At 43.0% G+C, this 18,037-nt stretch overlaps 1 protein-coding gene across 11 annotated transcripts in view; it reads right to left on the reverse strand.

Moving 5' to 3' along the window:
- Nucleotides 1-10,111, reverse strand: part of Ldb2 (LIM domain binding 2) — a 336,086-nt gene extending 325,975 nt beyond the window's left edge. For 6 of the 11 annotated variants that reach the window (XM_029544997.1, XM_021210390.2, XM_021210392.2 and 3 more), the window contains exon 1: nt 9,731-10,111. In XM_029544997.1, coding sequence (XP_029400857.1) covers nt 9,731-9,862 — 132 coding nt within the window. In that variant the 5' untranslated portion in view covers nt 9,863-10,111. The remainder of the gene's footprint in view (nt 1-9,730) is intronic. The other 5 variants (XM_029544996.1, XM_029545000.1, XM_029544998.1 and 2 more) reach the window with 1 other exon arrangement.
- Nucleotides 10,112-18,037: the final 7,926 nt, after the last annotated feature.

Consider the following 18,037-nt stretch of genomic DNA (forward strand, 5'->3'; position numbering starts at 1 on the left):
CTGACCTTAGATATTGGTCCCGCAATTTCTGCTCATAAAGTTGGGGGAGGATACCGAGCTGAAGTTTTGCACTGCTCAGAGCACTTAATTTACTGAAAGATCAGAGTACATCGCTGCAACCACCATAGCTCCAAATGGCACCTATTCCATGCCCAGCATAGTACACGTATCTGCCATTCACAGCATTATAGTTGGTCTAAGAAACAAAGGTTCAGAAAAGTCATGGAACTTCCCCACCATTTCACAGCAAGTGTAGGAGATAGTCACATGATCTAAGTCTCTCTTATTGTAAGCAACATTGATGTTGCGTTCTCTCTTTTGCAAGAAATGGGAAAGGGATTGGCGATTATTACTATTATTATTATTATTATTGCCATTATATTCGTGCTTTCCTTACCAGAAGTTGCACACATACACAAATGTTAAGCATCAATCTGACTGGGATAAACAGCCATCCTAAACACACGCCATATAGTCAGCAAATGCAGTGTTACTAGAGTTAGCACTATAAACTGACGTAATTACTCATATTTTCTGTTGTGTAAATCACTTCCGATAAGTTCCTTGATGGCCTTGGGAGAAAGTTTTTGCAAATGCAAAAATTATCTAGGAAATGCAATCTCTACGCACCTTGGGTAGATCTAGAGAGAGGAAAACGGGCAGAAGGAACGAACCGGAGAAGGGGACAGGAGGAGAGGGGAAGAGGGAGGAAGCAAGAGGTGAGAGGCTAAAAAGAGAGAAGGGTAGGTAGACTGGGAGAAAGCTGTGGGCATACCGAACAAGACCTCTAGAATCCCTAACAAGAGTGTTAATCAGGAGTTAGAAGATTCACACAGAGTCCCATCATCCAGGCTCTCAGAGGTGGATCGATTTTCACAGAGTACCATGTTCTATAGGTGGCAATATCTCCCTGGCTGATCAGTTCCAATCGGAACTTCAGGCAACTACACTGTATGATGGATGGCAAATGCCTCGTCACCCTAAACAGGAGCAAAATCATTTAATTTTCTTGCACAACATGTCATCCACCTGCTATGGGATGGATAACATGACTAAACAGGACAACGATGTCCCTGGCCTCTTAGAGCTTCTTATTGTCTGCGGGACAAGCAAAAACGAAAGGACAAAAGGAAAAACCAGCCCCCCAGTAAGTAGAACAGTAGATAGCCTCATAGCCAGGAATATAAAGTCAGCACAGACTTGATGTTTTAGGTTTTGTTGTTTTGTCTTGTTTTGTTTTGTTTTTAAATGTGGGAATAGAAGTCGGGATGGGATGAGCAAGTGGGCATGGCACTTGACTGTAATTAAGATGCACTGTATTAAATTCCCAAAGAATTAGTAAAACTATGAATGTGATGATGAAGATGAAGAGGAGCAGAAGAAGCCAGAAGCAAAAGCAGCAGCAGCAGCAAATATCAGTTTACAAAGATTCCTATGAAGCTAATGAAGAGGGCATGTGAGAAAAAGGTGACCAGAATAACCCATCTTGAGGGAGATTAAGGAACACCTCCCCGAGGAAGGGGACTTTTAAGTTGATCGTCAGAAAAGATCCTATTTGCTGAGATTGTGGCCCGCCCTTCCTGTAGTGTGTGTATGTCTCTCTCTCTCTCTCTCTCTCTCTCTCTCTCTCTCTCTCCTCTGTGTGTGTGTGTGTGTGTTATGAGTTATGAAATTCATCACCTGTAAAGAAGGCCAGCGCATAGGCAAATTCTAATCCAAATGATGTGATTTATTAGTGATATGAGTTATTCTATAGGAGGCTGTTGGCCTAGTGGTCAAAAGAGACATTGAACAACTGGGCAAATTAACAGATCCCTCCGAGCAAGGAAGGGCATGGGTAGATTGGCCTTAAAGCCAGAGTAGGCTCTTAGAAGGCTTTCCTGCCGGGAGGGGAGAACACCAAAAATACCACCTGGGCTTTTTATGGAGAAGCGATTGTAAAGTGGAGTGGGAGCAGGGAGCACAGACCACGTGACTCCAGAAAAGAAGCTGGGGACCAAAACATCACCAGGACAAGGAAGGACCCTCTTCATAAGGCCCTGCCCACTCTCATCCTATGCTTTCTCTTTCTAATCGGAAGGCTGATGGGATGTGGCCCAGCTGATATTAACACAGACTGTAGCTGCAGATCCCCTAACAGGGTGTGGGCAGCCAGGATCTGCACAGTCTGAACCGGGCTTTACCTGTGGGTATGCATTAAGTCCAGCCCCTTGAGATTCCTGGATGTTGCTGTGGGGACTTAAGCAGTTTCGTCCCCTCTTCCTGATCTCTTAAGAGAAAAGCAGTATACATACATACCATGCACAGCAGAGCATCAGAGGAGGAGAATTGTCTTATCTCTAGTCAGAGGCAAACAACTACTATAAAGTCACTGGCCTCAAAGGTGGCCAGAGTGGGCTGCAAACTTAGGAAAGAAACTGCTTCTCACAGAGAACTACAGAGATTAGCTGTAGACACACTGGCTGCATTTTGGGAATGGGTTGAATGGGGCAAGGAGAAACTCACACATGGGAACCCTGTCCCCTCCTACTCCTCTCTTGGTCCGAATTGATTATCTGCAAAGGAAACCATGCTATCCAAATTTGAATTCCAATTTAATCTCCTAATACTTATATTGGCTCCTCGTGCCAACTGAGAAACTGTCAGAGCTGCAATCCAGTCTTTAGTCATTCTGCTACTGTTTAAATTAACCCAGAGTCAGGCCTGGTGGGTCGTGCCTATAATCCCAGCACCAAGGAAGCTGAAACAGGAAAACTGATCCAAGTTCAATGTCAGACCAGGCTGGGCTGCATAATGAGTATCAGGCTACCCAGAGCTATTCATTAAGACACATTGTGCTCCTAAAACACAATGAACAAACACGAAAGACAATCCAAACATCAGCATTCACGGTTAACCACTGGAGAGAAAAGTAGATATATGTTAAGTAAACTATGAATATGTATTTAAATAAAATTATCAGGTGGCCATGCATATGAGTCTACAGTTTCAGAGACCCTTCTGGTAAAATGAACTCATCAAGTACTTTTCTACAGGACACATGGTCTTTCAGGGTCTTTCCCAATAACGCAGCTGTATTATTCTCCATCCTGGTCTTTCAGATAGTTTCTTAGAATCCTGTTCTGCCTGTCCATGGTGACTATCATCTTTAATTGCAGCACTCGGAAGGAGAGGAAGAGGCAGGAGGACTTCTACAAGTTCAAGGCCAGCCTGGTCTACAAAGCGAGTTCCAGGGCAGCCAGGGCTACACAGAGAAAATCTGTCTCAAAAATCAAACCAAACCAAACCCAACCCAACCCAGAAGAGTCTTGCTCTATACCAATTCAGATCAGTCATGTATATCATACCCAGGAGCTACTCCCTGAGCTCCCTTAGGATGTCTGTGAGTCCTAGGATAAAACAGTAACAATAGAAAGGTTTGTAGAGGTGAGACAAGACTCCCGCTGGTAGATCCTGTTTCTAGAGGTGCTATATCAGAGAGGAAAGGACTCTGAAGCTGAGTGACAGCAACACGGGCCACCTAAGACAGATGATTTAAACATCTCTATCCCAGTTTACCTCTCAGCATAAATACAGCAGGTTGCACGAACCCGCCCTGCCAAGGGCTATCCTGAATATTGTAAACACACCACAAATGATAGTAATGATCAGCCGCCTTTCAGGATGGCCTTCCGTAGGCAGAAGACACTCACAATACACTGCCGCAAATCCATGCCAGCGCCCCCACCATGATGGTAAGGTTCTAAGTCTCCTTCCATCACCCAATCACAAACTTCTACAGGACAGAAAAGGTCTCCGTCAGTCTCTGTTGGTCGAGCCCAATATCTTCACTGCCTGAAGGGTGGGAACACTTGAAAGAATAACTGAATTTTTGTCTTGAGACTTGCTTGTGTTTTGATGGATGTTGGCAGAATCTACATTAAAAGAAAAAACAACAACAACAACAAAAAAAAAAACCTCTAGGTTCAAATAAATGAAAAAACGAAACAAAACAAAACAAACGAACAACAAAAAAAAACCTGTATCGTAGCCACAAGATGGTGGGGAGACAGAGTTTGGACAGCAGTTAAACATTTCCTAAATGCTGTGCATTTTGATATTTTGAAAAGATGGTACTTTGATCACTTGTTATTTTGAAGCCTACCAGCTCAATTTACATTTAAAAGTTTGTGAATGCAGTCCTTCACCACTTCCAAAGGGGATGTTTACAGCTGTTTGTTTTATGTTTTGTTTGCTTACACCCCTAAAGGGGTGCTATGCTCTCCTTGTGAAAAAAAAAAAAAAAAAAGTTAATGGGGACGGTTGCAATGAGAGGAGACTCGCGGCAGCATTCTCCACACAATTTAAATCAATTTCTTTCCAAAACACAAACAAAACATTGAATGCTCAAAAATCTGCATCATGTTTAAATCCCACTTCATAAACGTGTGTCGATTTCACCTGATAAGAATCTGTGATGCATGGGAGTTGAAAGATATTTTTCTTCTTCTTCTTTTTCTTCTTCTTCTTCTTGGCTTCCTACGAGTCGTTAGTTTGCTGCAATTTTTAATTAAAAACAGTTCCCATAGTAAGAAAATGGGGTGGGGTGGGGAACCTCAGGAGAAGAGGACTGTGTTCCCAAGCCCTGTACTTTGTTTTCTGAAGCCATGAAGGCGGCTTGAAAAACAAGGGGTTTGGAAGTTCCCATTTTTAAAAGCTTCACTGTTGGTTTTATTTAACATTTTTCAAAATAGCTGCTCTTGCTAATACCTGCCCCTCTTTCACTCCTCCCCAATCCCCTTCAGAAAGCCATGGACAGTCCTCTTTTTAACTGAGCATTGAGAAAGAACTCTTTCCTATAGTGTAGCTCGGGGTACTGGCAAGTCTTCCTTCTGAATTCCTGTGGGGGGGCGGTACCTATGTGTTACAAAACGGTGTCCTTCTCTACCTATCCAAAGTAGCTAACCTCCTTGGGTCTGTGGTCCATGGGAACCGTGAAGGAACTGAGTTTCTCCGTGAATAAACACGATGCTCCAAGCTGGAACCCGGGCCAGAGTAGATACAGACAGAGACGGAGTCAGAGGGCAAAGCACACCCCTCCCCCCTCGCCCATCCCTAGGGCGGTTTAGAGTTAAGCTGAGGAAGGGTAAAAAAAAAAAAAAAAACAGTCGATTTGAATTTTAAGGTCTTCAAACAGTTTGAAGCCTTCCTATTTAATGGTATAAAACTGAAGACTATAATTAGACTAAAACCCTCCTGTGAACTGCTTTCTATAGTAGTCACAGTTTTCTCATTCGCAATAGGATGTATACTGTTGATAAAAGAAGAAAAATTCAAAAACATAAGGACAGGGCAGGTTACTGCTGTTCTATGTCATTTTATTAAAATTAGTGCAGTAACAAGGCGGGGGGGGGGAGAGTTCAAAACTTCTTTGAAAAGGAAGCATTCTTGGCCATTGGCTTTAAAGAAGTAAGACACTGAGAACTCATTCATCTACAGTTTATCTGACAAAGAATTGTGCAAGTCAGTTTGATGAACTGGCTTAAGTTCTACAACAATCCAACATTAGTCAATCTCTTCTCTCAAATTCATATTCACCAGGACACTCAGACAGTACACCTACATTTTTCTTTCACAGTGTTTCTTTCCTCCGGATAAAAAACAAAACAAAACAAAAACAAAAACAAAACAAAACAAAAACCTGGCTGGTTTTGTTTTGTTGTAGCTTTTCACAGGCCAAATCCTGAAGTCTTTAGAAGATATTTTTATGTCCAATCTGATTGGAATCTCTGTGCCATGTTAAATTAAACTATATAACTGTAGTGTCGAAACTGTGTAGCGGTGTTCTCTCAAAAGAAATTTGCACAGTGTAACCATTCAAATAAATGGATTTTGGAAGACATGGGGGGGGTGTCAATTTATGGTAGCATGCTAAAAGGAAAATGTAACATTTTCTCTACTGCCCAACTGTTTCTCTTAGTTTTATTTTAAAGAAAGAGCTGGTGGGTGTAGGGTGGGGGTGGGGTGGGAGTGGAGGTGGGGACTTCACACATTTACAGAAATCTACTAAGGTGTTGTGAAGAGACTTTACTCCCTAGATCGGGCATCCACATTTAAAATAGATTTGAATATTGGTTATTTACTTTTAAGTGGGCTCATATTCCTTTCCAACGAGGTTAGGTCACTAGCTCTTAAACTCTTGTTTTTCCACAAATATCAGCGAGCTGAAAGGCCTCATGATAATAAAATAAATGTGGGCACAGTGAGGTGAGAGTTTTCAGGGGCAGATGCCCCGTAGCAACTTTAGCTCCGTGGGGGGTACCAAGCCCCCTCACAGATGCAGAGCTGCCATTGGGATTTCAATATAGCAAGGGGTTCTGGAGTCCTCTCTACCTCTGCCACCGGCTTTCCACTCCAGGAAACCCAGGTTTAAATGTTAATTGAAAATCTACTTAGTCCAGGAATGGTTTGTTATCCTGGCGCCAGCTGGGCCAAGTCCGCCAGGACCCAGGTTTTCCAGTTTGCCAGGACCCAGGTTTTCCAGTTTTCAACAGGAATCGCTGATTCTTTCACTACCATTAGGAAATTAGAACTAAATACAACCCATGGAATACTTTCTCGTATTAAGGCAAACCATGTTGAGTTTTCAAATTCAAGGGATATGGCGAGTGATTGACAGGTGAGGAAATCCAGACTTCACACTCACTACTTAGTGACAGTGACAGGACCCAGCTAGGAGTAGTATTAACTCCCAACCCAATGCTCCTTAAACCAATACAGCCCAGTATCTAAAGGACATTGATTTAACTGAAAGAAATGATCATGCTTGAATATCCTAGGGGTCAATCACACAAGGGCAGTGAGTAATGTCATGGTTCTGCACTAATTTATTACCTTTTTTTTTTTTTTTTTTTTTAAAGAGAGAGGTCTTTAGAATTACTTGTAATTTCTTCTTAGCTGAGTACGTGTTCCAAAGAGAATGCAAAGTTAAGACAGACAGACAGAGAATCAGGAGGTATTAAAATAATAGTATATCGTGCACAGAAGAGGGAGAAGAAAAAGACAGAGTGTGAGAGAATGCTTATGATTGTAGGCATTGACTAAATACTAAAGGTGATAGCTCAACAATCTATTCAGTTTTATGTGAACAGATGTCAGTTTTGCAGTATATGGTGACTGTAACCAGCTTCTACTCAGGTTGCATTTAAAAAAAAAAAAAAAGGCACCACTTGTAAAGCTACCTGTAACTTTTTTGTGCAAAGTTATTGTTTTTCCTCTAAGTACACATTACTATCAAATTTTAATATTTAATGTGAATATATACATACAGTAAGAGCAATTAATGATTACTGTCCTTTTTTTCACATGCTATGAAAATATATTTCTTGCGCTGAGACAAAGGTGTCGATGTAATTATGTATATAATTACTTTCGAAAGACTTAATAAGAGGGTACATGTATGGAGGTTGTTCCAGAACACACTGAAAAATAGCTCACAGTACTCTGGTGTCAGGACGAGTTAAAAACTCAAAGATTTGTCAAAGCAAGCTTGCGTCCCCTGGTTCTTTAGCTCTGGTCAGAGCGAAATCCTGCAGCCATAGCTAGCCTGTAATCTAAAAGTTGGAAGTTTTTGGGTTTAGCTCTCAAGAAAGATTAATGTGTCATTTTGGAAAAGCATACTCCTAATGGGTCACTTTGCAAACATCTCAAACATGAACCAGTGGGGAATCTATTCCATCTTAGGGATTTGTATGGAGACCAGGATGGATGGAAGGGTTGAGAAGCACCCAGAACCCAAGAATAGCTACCCTGCTTCAACCAGCAGGAGGATGGGAAGACACCATCCACAAAACCTCAGCATCTTTCTAACAAGCAAGCAGGACACAGGTTGTGTTTCAATCCTGTGTTCAAGAATTAATCTATTGCAGTCTATGGTCTTTATTATTATTATTATTATTATTATTATTATTACTGAGAAATAGTTTTACTTAGCAAAGAGATTTTTTTAATCGTATTTAGTTTTATTTTTTTTATTTTTAACTTTTTATTGATTCCTTCTGACAGTTCTTGTTTTTGTTCAACATTTTATTACTATTACTGGGTGCCTCAACTCTAAGACCTTCCGAGTCTTCCCTGTTCTGAAGGCAGCCTCTGACACTGATAGCTTAGACAGGGACTGAAGATTCATTCCAACACACTCTTACAAAGATTGTAATAGAAGATACAAGCTAGAACACACATATAAGGCAACACACACCACAGGCATATGCACACAAACACACACACATACACACACACTCACACAATCCTGTTTACTGCCAAGAACTCAGCACTCTAAACACCAGAGTTTACACTCTACAGGAGCTTCTCTGGCTTCTAGAAAGAGGCGACGTGCCAGCAATTATATTTAACATCCATGGTGCATTAACATATAAAGAAAATAGCAGTGATAAAGACAGCCAGGCTTTAAAACACACACACACACACACACACACACACACAAACACACAAAAACCAAAACAAAACCCCACAAGATCTTGTCCAGCAGTTAGCCAATCAGAAAGCAGGTCACATCATCTTGTTAGCCCTATTCAATACATTAAACATCAGGAATTCTCTATGGCTCCGCAGACAATCCAAAGCAAGTGTGTTTTATTTTATCATGCAAACTTAATCAAATCCTTTCTCAGAGTTAAAAGCCAATCTTCAATCTAACCACCTACCAGAGCTATTCCCCCAACACCTCTGTGGCATGACTCCTAGGAGTATTTGTACTATGCAGTGAAAACTCAATTCCCAGAGACTTCTATTTCTTCAAGAGACTTTGACACACCTACAGTAAACACTTCAACACCAAGTCCCACCTTACAGGCAGATGAGCACCGTCGGTAGCGTGTTTGGCCACTCGGGCAACCCAGAGAAAAATTAAATATTTAAATTGTGAAAGAGGAGTCTGGAGTTTTGCATTTAGAAAGTTCTGAAGAAGTCCCCGGACTGGCTCACTGCCTGAGAGGCTCAGTCTCCCTCTCTCTCTGGAGATCCCAAATGCACTGAACAACTGTTCCTGGCTTGAATGGGGAGCTAACTCCTGTCCCAGGGTAGATAGAGCCTTGGGAGGCACAACCACCAGAAAGATGAGAGGACCCCACCTCCTCAGTCAAACTGTCTCTGAATTTAACACAGAAACAGGGAAATGAGTGTGTCTTCCCTGAGCCCACCTCCAGGGAGTTCTGAAAAGTACACAGGGCTGCTCTCTTGTCCCTTTTACCTCAATTTTAGTCACTTTGAAAAAGTAAGTTCAGGTCAAACCAGACTTCCTCTGGAACTTGTGAATATATGAATATATGTATACATAATATTACACACACATACACAAAACACAGACGCAGACATCAACAAAATCTCTTGCAGTCTATATCTCAACAAACAGGACCGTCTCTAAGCCTGTAAACATCAGAGTTCTGAGAAACCTGCATTTCTAGAGACTCAGATTGTGAACCAAGTGCTGGCTTGTCTATTTCCAGATACTAAGATTCCGGCAGAAACTGTCCCCAGCTCCAAGAGTTACTGTCGCTGGAAACCCAGCATTCAAACTCGTGGGTTCACCCTGCTGTGCTTATATCCACCTACGTGGTAGTAGCTGGTGGGACACTTCCCACAGAATTCAGCTAAGAACCCCAGGAAAAGCCCATGCACAGTTAAAAAAAAAAAAAAAAAATCCACAAACACACGCCAAGGTTGAAGAACTTACCTCTGTCCGAGACTGCAATCTCTTGTTCATCTCATAGATTCGGTACTCTGGCTGTACCATGTATGGTGTATGTCTCCTATAAAATGGGCCGAAAGGAGAAGAATAGAAGGGGTCATGTGGTGTGCTGGACATCTTGCCTGCTTGTCGAAAATCAAGCTTAATAGAGTATCAGGAACGTCCATGCAGAGCACATGGGCTGTGTTCTTCACAGTACAAAGTAGACGCACGCACACACGCTCACACACACACACACACAGAGGCAGGCAGGCAGGCAGGCTGAGCACACTGGCTGGGAAGTGCTGTGGGAGCCCTCTATAGCGAGAGAGGAGAGGGAACGAGGAGGGAGAGGGAGGGAGGGAGCGCGGGAGGGGAGGGAGCACTGGAGCTCTGAGAGGAGAGAACGGAGGTTGGAGGTTGGGAGGGAGGAAGGGAGGGAAGGAAGGAGGGAGGGAGAAGGGGGAGAGTGAGTTGAGAGAGAGAGAGAGAGAGAGAGAGAGAGAGAGAGAGAGGCAGTTCTGAGTTCTATTTACTTCCTTGGTAGGTGTCACAGCAGTGCTGGGTGAAGAGGTCATTTCCTGTCCACACTGTAGACTAGTTCAAAAATATAATTCTCCTCATAGTCTGACAAGAAGTCTAAGGCTGAGTTTTAATTTNAGGGAGGGAGCGCGGGAGGGGAGGGAGCACTGGAGCTCTGAGAGGAGAGAACGGAGGTTGGAGGTTGGGAGGGAGGAAGGGAGGGAAGGAAGGAGAGAGGGAGAAGGAGAAGAAGAGAGAGAGAGAGAGAGAGAGAGAGAGAGAGAGAGAGAGAGAGAGAGAGCTGGATAGCTAGAGGCTCCAACTGCTTGTTTTTAAAGAAGCAGTTGGTGAAGAGGTCATTTCCTGTCCACACTGTAGACTAGTTCAAAAATATAATTCTCCTCATAGTCTGACAAGAAGTCTAAGGCTGAGTTTTAATTTTTTCCCCCTCTAGCCAAGACCTTGCAAGCCTGATTGCTAAGCTTGTTAGCAAAGAGGTGGGTTCACCCACTGCTTAAGCCTCTCGCCCCTGACAGCCACTGCTGTAATGTATCAGAAACGGGATGACTCCCACACACAACAACACTGGCACTCTGGTCCCTCTGATTTGGGGTTGGTGATTCACTCCGGGCTCTCATCTCCCAACAGAGTTTTGGCTGTACCTGCTCTACTTCGGATAGGAAGCTGAGCTGTATCTTAGCATTCCCCTCCCCCCTGCCTTCCAAACTACTCATATGCCCAGCCCCCTTCCTAACCTCCCAAAAGGGGGTTGACACCCTTTTGACGGTGGTTTCAGGGGGCCTACAGTCAGATTACCTGTCCAGTCTCAGGTAAAAACAGTATCACCATGACCTGAATGTGGAAGCATCTAAAAATCCATCCAAGAGGCAATGGGTTTTTATTTCTAAGAGGTATTTCTAAGAGAAGAAAAGAATCCAAAAAGCAGACTGCTCAGGAAGATATGAAAAACATAGGAGAAAGCATCCCACAGAAATGACTATGGAAAATTCAGTTGAGTAAGAAATTGCAGATAATTGAATTTATTGCCCCCCCCCCCAAGTAACAAGCCCAACTCTGATGGGGACAAGGTCTTTGCTTCCTTCCAAGAGTGGCCAAGTCTATAAATCTTAATTGTGGTGTATGACAACTAGAAGAAACCCCAAATAGCCCTTGGGAGGGGAGAGTTGCCACAAAGAATTAGGGAATCTAGGAAAGAACCAATTGGGCTGGCCCCACGCTTACCCATCCATAAACAGGACACTTAAACAAAGCCAAGCCCCAGAAAATTCAATGCAGGAGCTCACACCTAGCTAAGTCAGCAGCTTTAAGGGGGGAAGGGGGCAGGGACAACAGAAAAAACAGGATGGAATGTAAGACCTGGATGCAAATGCATGCAAATGAGACATTTCTTCTTTTTAATAATCAGATTAACTTTCTGCCCCAGTCATGGCTTGGGGTAGTTTAGAGTCACTAGCCAACCGAGGAATAGGGGCTGTTAATTCTGCGGTTTACATCTAGGAGTAAAAATGTCCCCAAATTTCTGTCTTGATCAGTCTTGTCTCCCACCTGCAAGAAACATTTGCAGGAGTCCACCCCAAACTTCCAGCGGTGCAGCCCAACACAGTCATGTCACTTGCCAGGATGGGATTAGAGGAGCTATTACTTCTAGGCTGCTGAGAACATGTGTCTGGGGACCCCAAGGCTGGCCAGCATGCTGGGTTTCAGGTTTCATTACAAATCTAAAAGCTGGGCCAAATTTGCTGCAAGGTTTGTCAAAACACACAACCTCCTAAGGACGAGATTTCAAACAAATTCCTTGTGATTTATGTTTCAGTATGGTGGCCATTGCAAAAGCCAACAGTTCCTTGTGCATAAACTCCCCAAGTAAAGACATTTCTGAGCTCAATGCCTGCCTGAGTTTGTATTTACCTCTTCATGTCAGAAGAGTCAAAGGAGCTCCCAGGCAGCTGGGTGCAGCCCAGGAATGAGCAAACCCCACGGAGGGAGCGAAAGCTGTGCTCAGATTGAGGCAAGCTTTACCCTGGGTTGTTCTTGCAAAGCACTCCAAGTTATCACTGCAAATATTTGCTGTTCGTCCCTAAAACTTTCGCGTGCAACTTTTCAAGGCTTACTCTTCTTCCATGAAATTGCGTCTTTGTACCTTCAAGAGACTCCAAACTGGCCTTCTGCTCATAGAATTACAGTCATCTTATTGCTTGCAATTATCCTTTCTCCAATCAGAATGTTCAGCTTAGAAAACAGAAACTGACCATATTCTATGCTTTTTGCTTTTAGCAAAAAGCCTTCCCCGTAGAAAAATGTCTGAGTTCTCTACATTCATGCTACAAGGGCACTTGAGGCTTAAGAAGACCTTGGTTTCTTGATCATTCATTCATTCGTCATTTATCTATTTGCAATCTTTTATCTTTCCTTTGCAAGGAAATAATCTTTTCTTCCGTGTGCCACACATTTATGTTTTTTGTCCCTTCTTTACCTACGAATACCCATTCATCTTTCTACTCAGCAAAATTATTGTCTTATGCATTAACCATTTAAATTTTATTTACTGTTACTGTATGTTGGAAGGAGGTGCATATGGAAATCAGAGGGCAGCTTTGTGGAGCTGATTCTCTCCTTCCACATTTACATGGAATCTAGAGGGCAGAAAGAGCTTATCCCAAGGTTTCTGAGGCTGGTACCTTTGCCACGGAGCCAATTCACTGCCCCATAGACTAACCTTTTCTAATTCATCATTACTTAATTCGGTTGTCTTTCACAGTGGGTAGGGATGTCTCCAGGACCTACCTCAAATATCACCCCTGCTATGAGGGCAGCGATCCTGTGGAGTTTATAAGGACCCTCTCGCCTATGTTGTCAAGCAAAGTTGTGGTTATTGCATTCTATGGCTATTGGGTACCCGTTTTTAGCTTAGGAACTATAGAGGACAGGCAGGTCAAAGCTGACACAGCAGAAAGGCTACCCTATTTAGTGACTGTAAGGAAGACGCCTCAGAGAAGAGCTGCTGGTCAACGTTGGAAACATCATTTCAAGTTGTAGTGCATGCTGTGATGGGGGAAAGTTAAAATGAGAGATAAAAGAATAATTTCCCCTTTGGGTTGGCTGTGCACTTTCTATGTTCTTTCCTTTGAGAACTTCCACATGGAAAGTAGTAGCACTCGCTGCCTGGGGTTAGTGCTAACTACACCCAGGCTGTCTGGTGAAGACTGAACTCAGAATACAAGTATTGTCAGTTATTCTCACAATAGATCTAATGGGGCTGATTTAATTACTATCCCCATATTGCAGATACAGAAATTGAGGCTGCAGGAGACTAAGAGAGTTCTACAAGGACATGCAGTGAGGAAGTATTAGAGACAAGGTTCACATACCCTTTGTCGGGCTGACCTTCAGCATCTCCTCAGTCTGGGAGCACCCAGTGGCCACTGAGGTGCTTAAGGAGTATGGACTATTGAAATGGGCACAGAAGTAGAGCTGTGAGGAAGCTCTTGGCCTGGATTTTATTTTCCATCTTGTATACTCTCATACTCTGCAGTCCCCCTTCTCATTCTAGACTTTTTCTCTAGAAGCCTGGTCTAGCCCTTCCCGGCAGCCTCATTGTCAACAGTCTCCAGCCCCTGCTGAATGCCAACTTTGCAGCATCAGTTTTCTGCTTGCCTCTGCCCTGCCTTCTTTCCCTGCTGCTCCAGACATCAGCTTTCAGTCTTCTTTCTCCTTCTGGCCCACAAGGGAAGGAAATCAAGTGCTTATCGGCCCTTGATTGCAAATAGGAAAATTCAACATGGTGGGTCGGTATACCGTCAAAGCATGAACCAGGAGAAAGCCTGGTGACTGTTCTATGGCCCCAACAACTGAGCCATGCTTATTTATTTATTATTTTGCATTTTGAACATTGATGAAGTTCTAAACATTCTCCCCCAGATACTGTAGGTACCCTAAGCAACCACCCTGCTGCTTCAGCTCAGAACCTAAGTTAAAACAAATTTCTGTCGCTTGTTGCACAGAATGCTTGCTTCACCTTCACTAAAATACTTCCTTGCAGCTTGAAACAAAAGATTTCACCAATCCCAGTTCTCATCTTTATCTTTCCTTGGAAAACCAGCGTCTCAGGCAGCTATTGGCCCCACCCTGACTTTAAGTCCTCTGGATCTTCCCTCTCTTCCACTTCTCAAGGATTTTTTTTTTTACCATTCAACGTCTCATCTTTGTCCTTGACTGCTCCCCTTTCTCCATTCATTAGCATCCTTGCCAGTTTCTTCTACTCAGACTCATTTGCTTCAGAAAGCTACTTTTCTCACCACTCCTCAGGGCTCCCTCTCTGTCCTTTCTCCAGTACCCAAGCCTTACCTCAGCCTGCCTTTCATTAAACACACGTTTGGTTAATGGGTAAGTGCAAGTTACAGTCATGATAAAAAGGGAAAGACTTATAAACATAATCTCTGCGTTCAAGTGACTAAACATATAGCCAGCATATAGACCAGGGGATCATGGAAATATTATTCTTCAACTCTGCAGTCTTTACGGTGGAAAAGCAGGCAGAAATTCAGTTCTCAAGGACAAACGTCTGAACGTCACCAGCCGGCCTTGAATTGTGACATCTACTTTCTGTCATATGGCCATGAAACCTAATTTCTCTTTGCTTCAGTGTTTTTGTTTGTAAAGTGGGTACCAATAACAATCCTATCTTTCTTATAAAGATGGCAAAAACTAATGAACGTAAGTTGATCATGATCGTGTCTGGCATTCACTGTGTGGTCGTGATCATTAATACTTTATAAGAAGAGACTCCACGCACGAACTGATCTCAGAAATGAAGGTAAACTGATAACACGAAGTTCAGAGAAGAGGCTGGGATGGTTAAGGGATGGCTGTAGAGGTGGGACAGAAAACATGAAAGGCTCCTCCAGATTCACAAATGAGAATGACTAGGAATCCCTTCAGCCACACAAGCAAGGAAGGATTCACAAAGGAGGTACCACTTGTGATCCTTCTTGAGCATCTTTCAGAGGGACAAAGCGGAAGGACTGAGAAATATAGCAAGATGCAGATGCCTGACTTCAAATACGACAAGCCAGGAAAAAAAACCGGGAAGAAGTGGAAACAGTAAAAAGGTGTGTCTTTTTCTAACTGATCATGAATGAAAGATGGAGCTAAAGGAGTGGAAGTGGAGGGGCAGCGGTGGAAATATAGTACTCAGGCATAAAACTCTCAAAATGTACATTACAAAATACAATGTTTGTTACTTTAAAAAGAAATGAAGCCAATGTAGAGCAACATCCGTGCCATTTAAGGAGATCTGCTCATTGTTACTTACACGCTGAATAGCCCGTGTCCATCAGTATTCTCCCACAGAAGTAGTAAGTGCTAAAGGGAAGCTTGCTAAGTCAGCTTCCACCGTGTGGTGCAGGTAGTCCAACAATGGCTACCCCATAGCAAACAGATGGAGAACTTGGTAGTTGTGCATTCTGTGAGGCTGCATGCCTCAGCATTGCCAGTATGGAGCTACAAGCCCAGAGTATTCCTAGAGAGCTGCTAGTCTTCAGCCCACGCTGGAAGCTGAAAGAAGCTGATTCTTCTATCAGCAAAGGAATCAAAAGCAACAACAATGGAGTGGATGAATGGTTCAGCAAGAGTGAAGGTCAAGATGACGCAGGAATGGGGAGCTTCTCTTCTTCCAGCTACCATAGGATGTTACTCACATTTGGAGTGGGTATTCCCATAGCAATTAGGACAGTTAAGACAATCCTTCCCTCAGACATATCAGAGGCCAGCTTGATATAGATAATTCCTCAAGCTGACCACTAAATTAACCATCATAGTCCAGAAAGACAATGAGATTATTTTGCTCAAGCAACTTGACTAATAGATACCAGGAGGGTAGATTGAACTCAGACAAGACTCAAGAACTAAACTAGTTGTAGGATGTTGATTTCCTCCACAAAAGAATCCCCAGCACACACCAAAACCCTCTCTGTAGTAATGACTTGTTTTGTTTTGTTTTGTTTTGTTTTGTTTTGTTTTTCGAGACAGGGTTTCTCTATGTAGTCCTGGCTGTCCTGGAACTCACTCTGTAGCCCAGGCTGGCCTCGAACTCAGAAATTTGCCTACCTCTGCCTCCCAAGTGCTGGGATTAAAGGCGAGCGCCACCACTGCCCAGCTGTGGTAATGAATCTTAATAGGCAGCTCCACACACTTACAGTCACTATGGAAACACTTCTGGATATGTCTATGAGGGTGTCTCCAAAAAGGTTAGCTGGAAAGGAAAGACATACCCCAATTTGGAAGGAGAATTCCTGGACAGAATTGAAGGAGAAAAGGCTTTGCACAAAGCATTCATCACTTTCTGCTTCCTGGCTGCAGGTGCAATGTAAAAAGCCACTTTATATTCTAGATGCCATGATTTCTCTGCTGTAAAGGAATGTGTCTTCTTATATTATAATCCAAACAAACCAACCTTTTTTGAAGTTGATTTTTGGAGGTTATTTATGTTTTTATTTGTTGTTTTTCTTGTTTTGGTTGATCTTTTTGACATGTGTTTCATCAGGAAAAGTAAGTAATGCTCTCTCTCAGGACATGGACTGGAGAGAGAGGCTTCAAGTGTTCCCTCATTGCTTCTGGATGACGTCTGTTAAAAGGCTCTGTGGTGCTCTAGATTCTAAAAGTTGTTTTTACAGCAGCATCGCTGGTTGCTCGGCAGCCAATGGAAATGCACAGTCCATCTGGAACTTAAGGAGGAAGTTGCTGGTCACGCAGTCAAAGAGTTTGGAACTCTCTTGGCCTGGCGCTAAAGAAGAGTTGCATATCATTTCCTATGGTAGTCACAACTGCTCTCTAATGTCTACTTGACCAAAAGGAAATCTAGCAAATATTTGCAATGAGGAAGAAAGACTATCATCAGTGAAAATAGTTCAATTCCCAGGATCTGGCAGTCAAATCCAAGCCTATAGCCTGTACTATTGAACTTAGAGTTGACTTTCAATCGGCTGAATATCTGTGATGTGTCTCTTCTTTCTAACTTAAAGAATGAGCTAGCTGTGCCTCCTCTCTCTCTGACTCCATGACATCTGTCCCTCTCCTTCTTTGTTAGTCACATCAGTTCTGCCTCTTCCTATCCCCCACTCCATCCACTTCCCACACATCTGTGCCACTTCCTGTTTAGGGGTACACTGAACTGTCCACTCCAAACCAATGTATCTGCTCATGACTTCTGGTTTTCCCACAGTAATAAGTTTTTCTCACCTCAAGATGTTTCTCCTATGGAGAGGACATCCATGGCCAAATTATCTTAATAACCCACTCATATTCCATTACACCCCATCTACATTGCTACCCTTTGTATGAACATCTGCTCTCGCTCTTATGCACAGTCATACGGACTGAAGATCCCACATGGGGTGATGATGGGTTGGCTTTATACACACTAAGTGTTCTACAAACTCATCGCGAGGCTTGATATGTGTGGGTGTTCAGTATAGTTTGGTACATTAAATGGTTGAAAGTTCACTAGAGTGAAATGTAGGAGCTGTCTTAACAAATTACACTCCTAATCCAGGGCCAGGCTACCATGTAGCAGGGATGTCTAAAAATTTTTACTTAATTATTCACTTGTTTGTGAAAAATAGAGTCAATGGATGCTTATTTCAACTCGGGTAGGATGTTATATCCTGAGCACACACACACAAAAAGGTAAATTTGATTACTTGAAGGTTTCCCTGGGCAAGGATGACAAATCAGTGGGTGAGGGTGCCTGCTGCCAGTGGGTGAGGGTGCCTG

This window comes from Mus pahari, chromosome 13 (genome assembly GCF_900095145.1).
Source record: "Mus pahari chromosome 13, PAHARI_EIJ_v1.1, whole genome shotgun sequence".
NCBI classification, from domain to species: domain Eukaryota; kingdom Metazoa; phylum Chordata; class Mammalia; order Rodentia; family Muridae; genus Mus; species Mus pahari.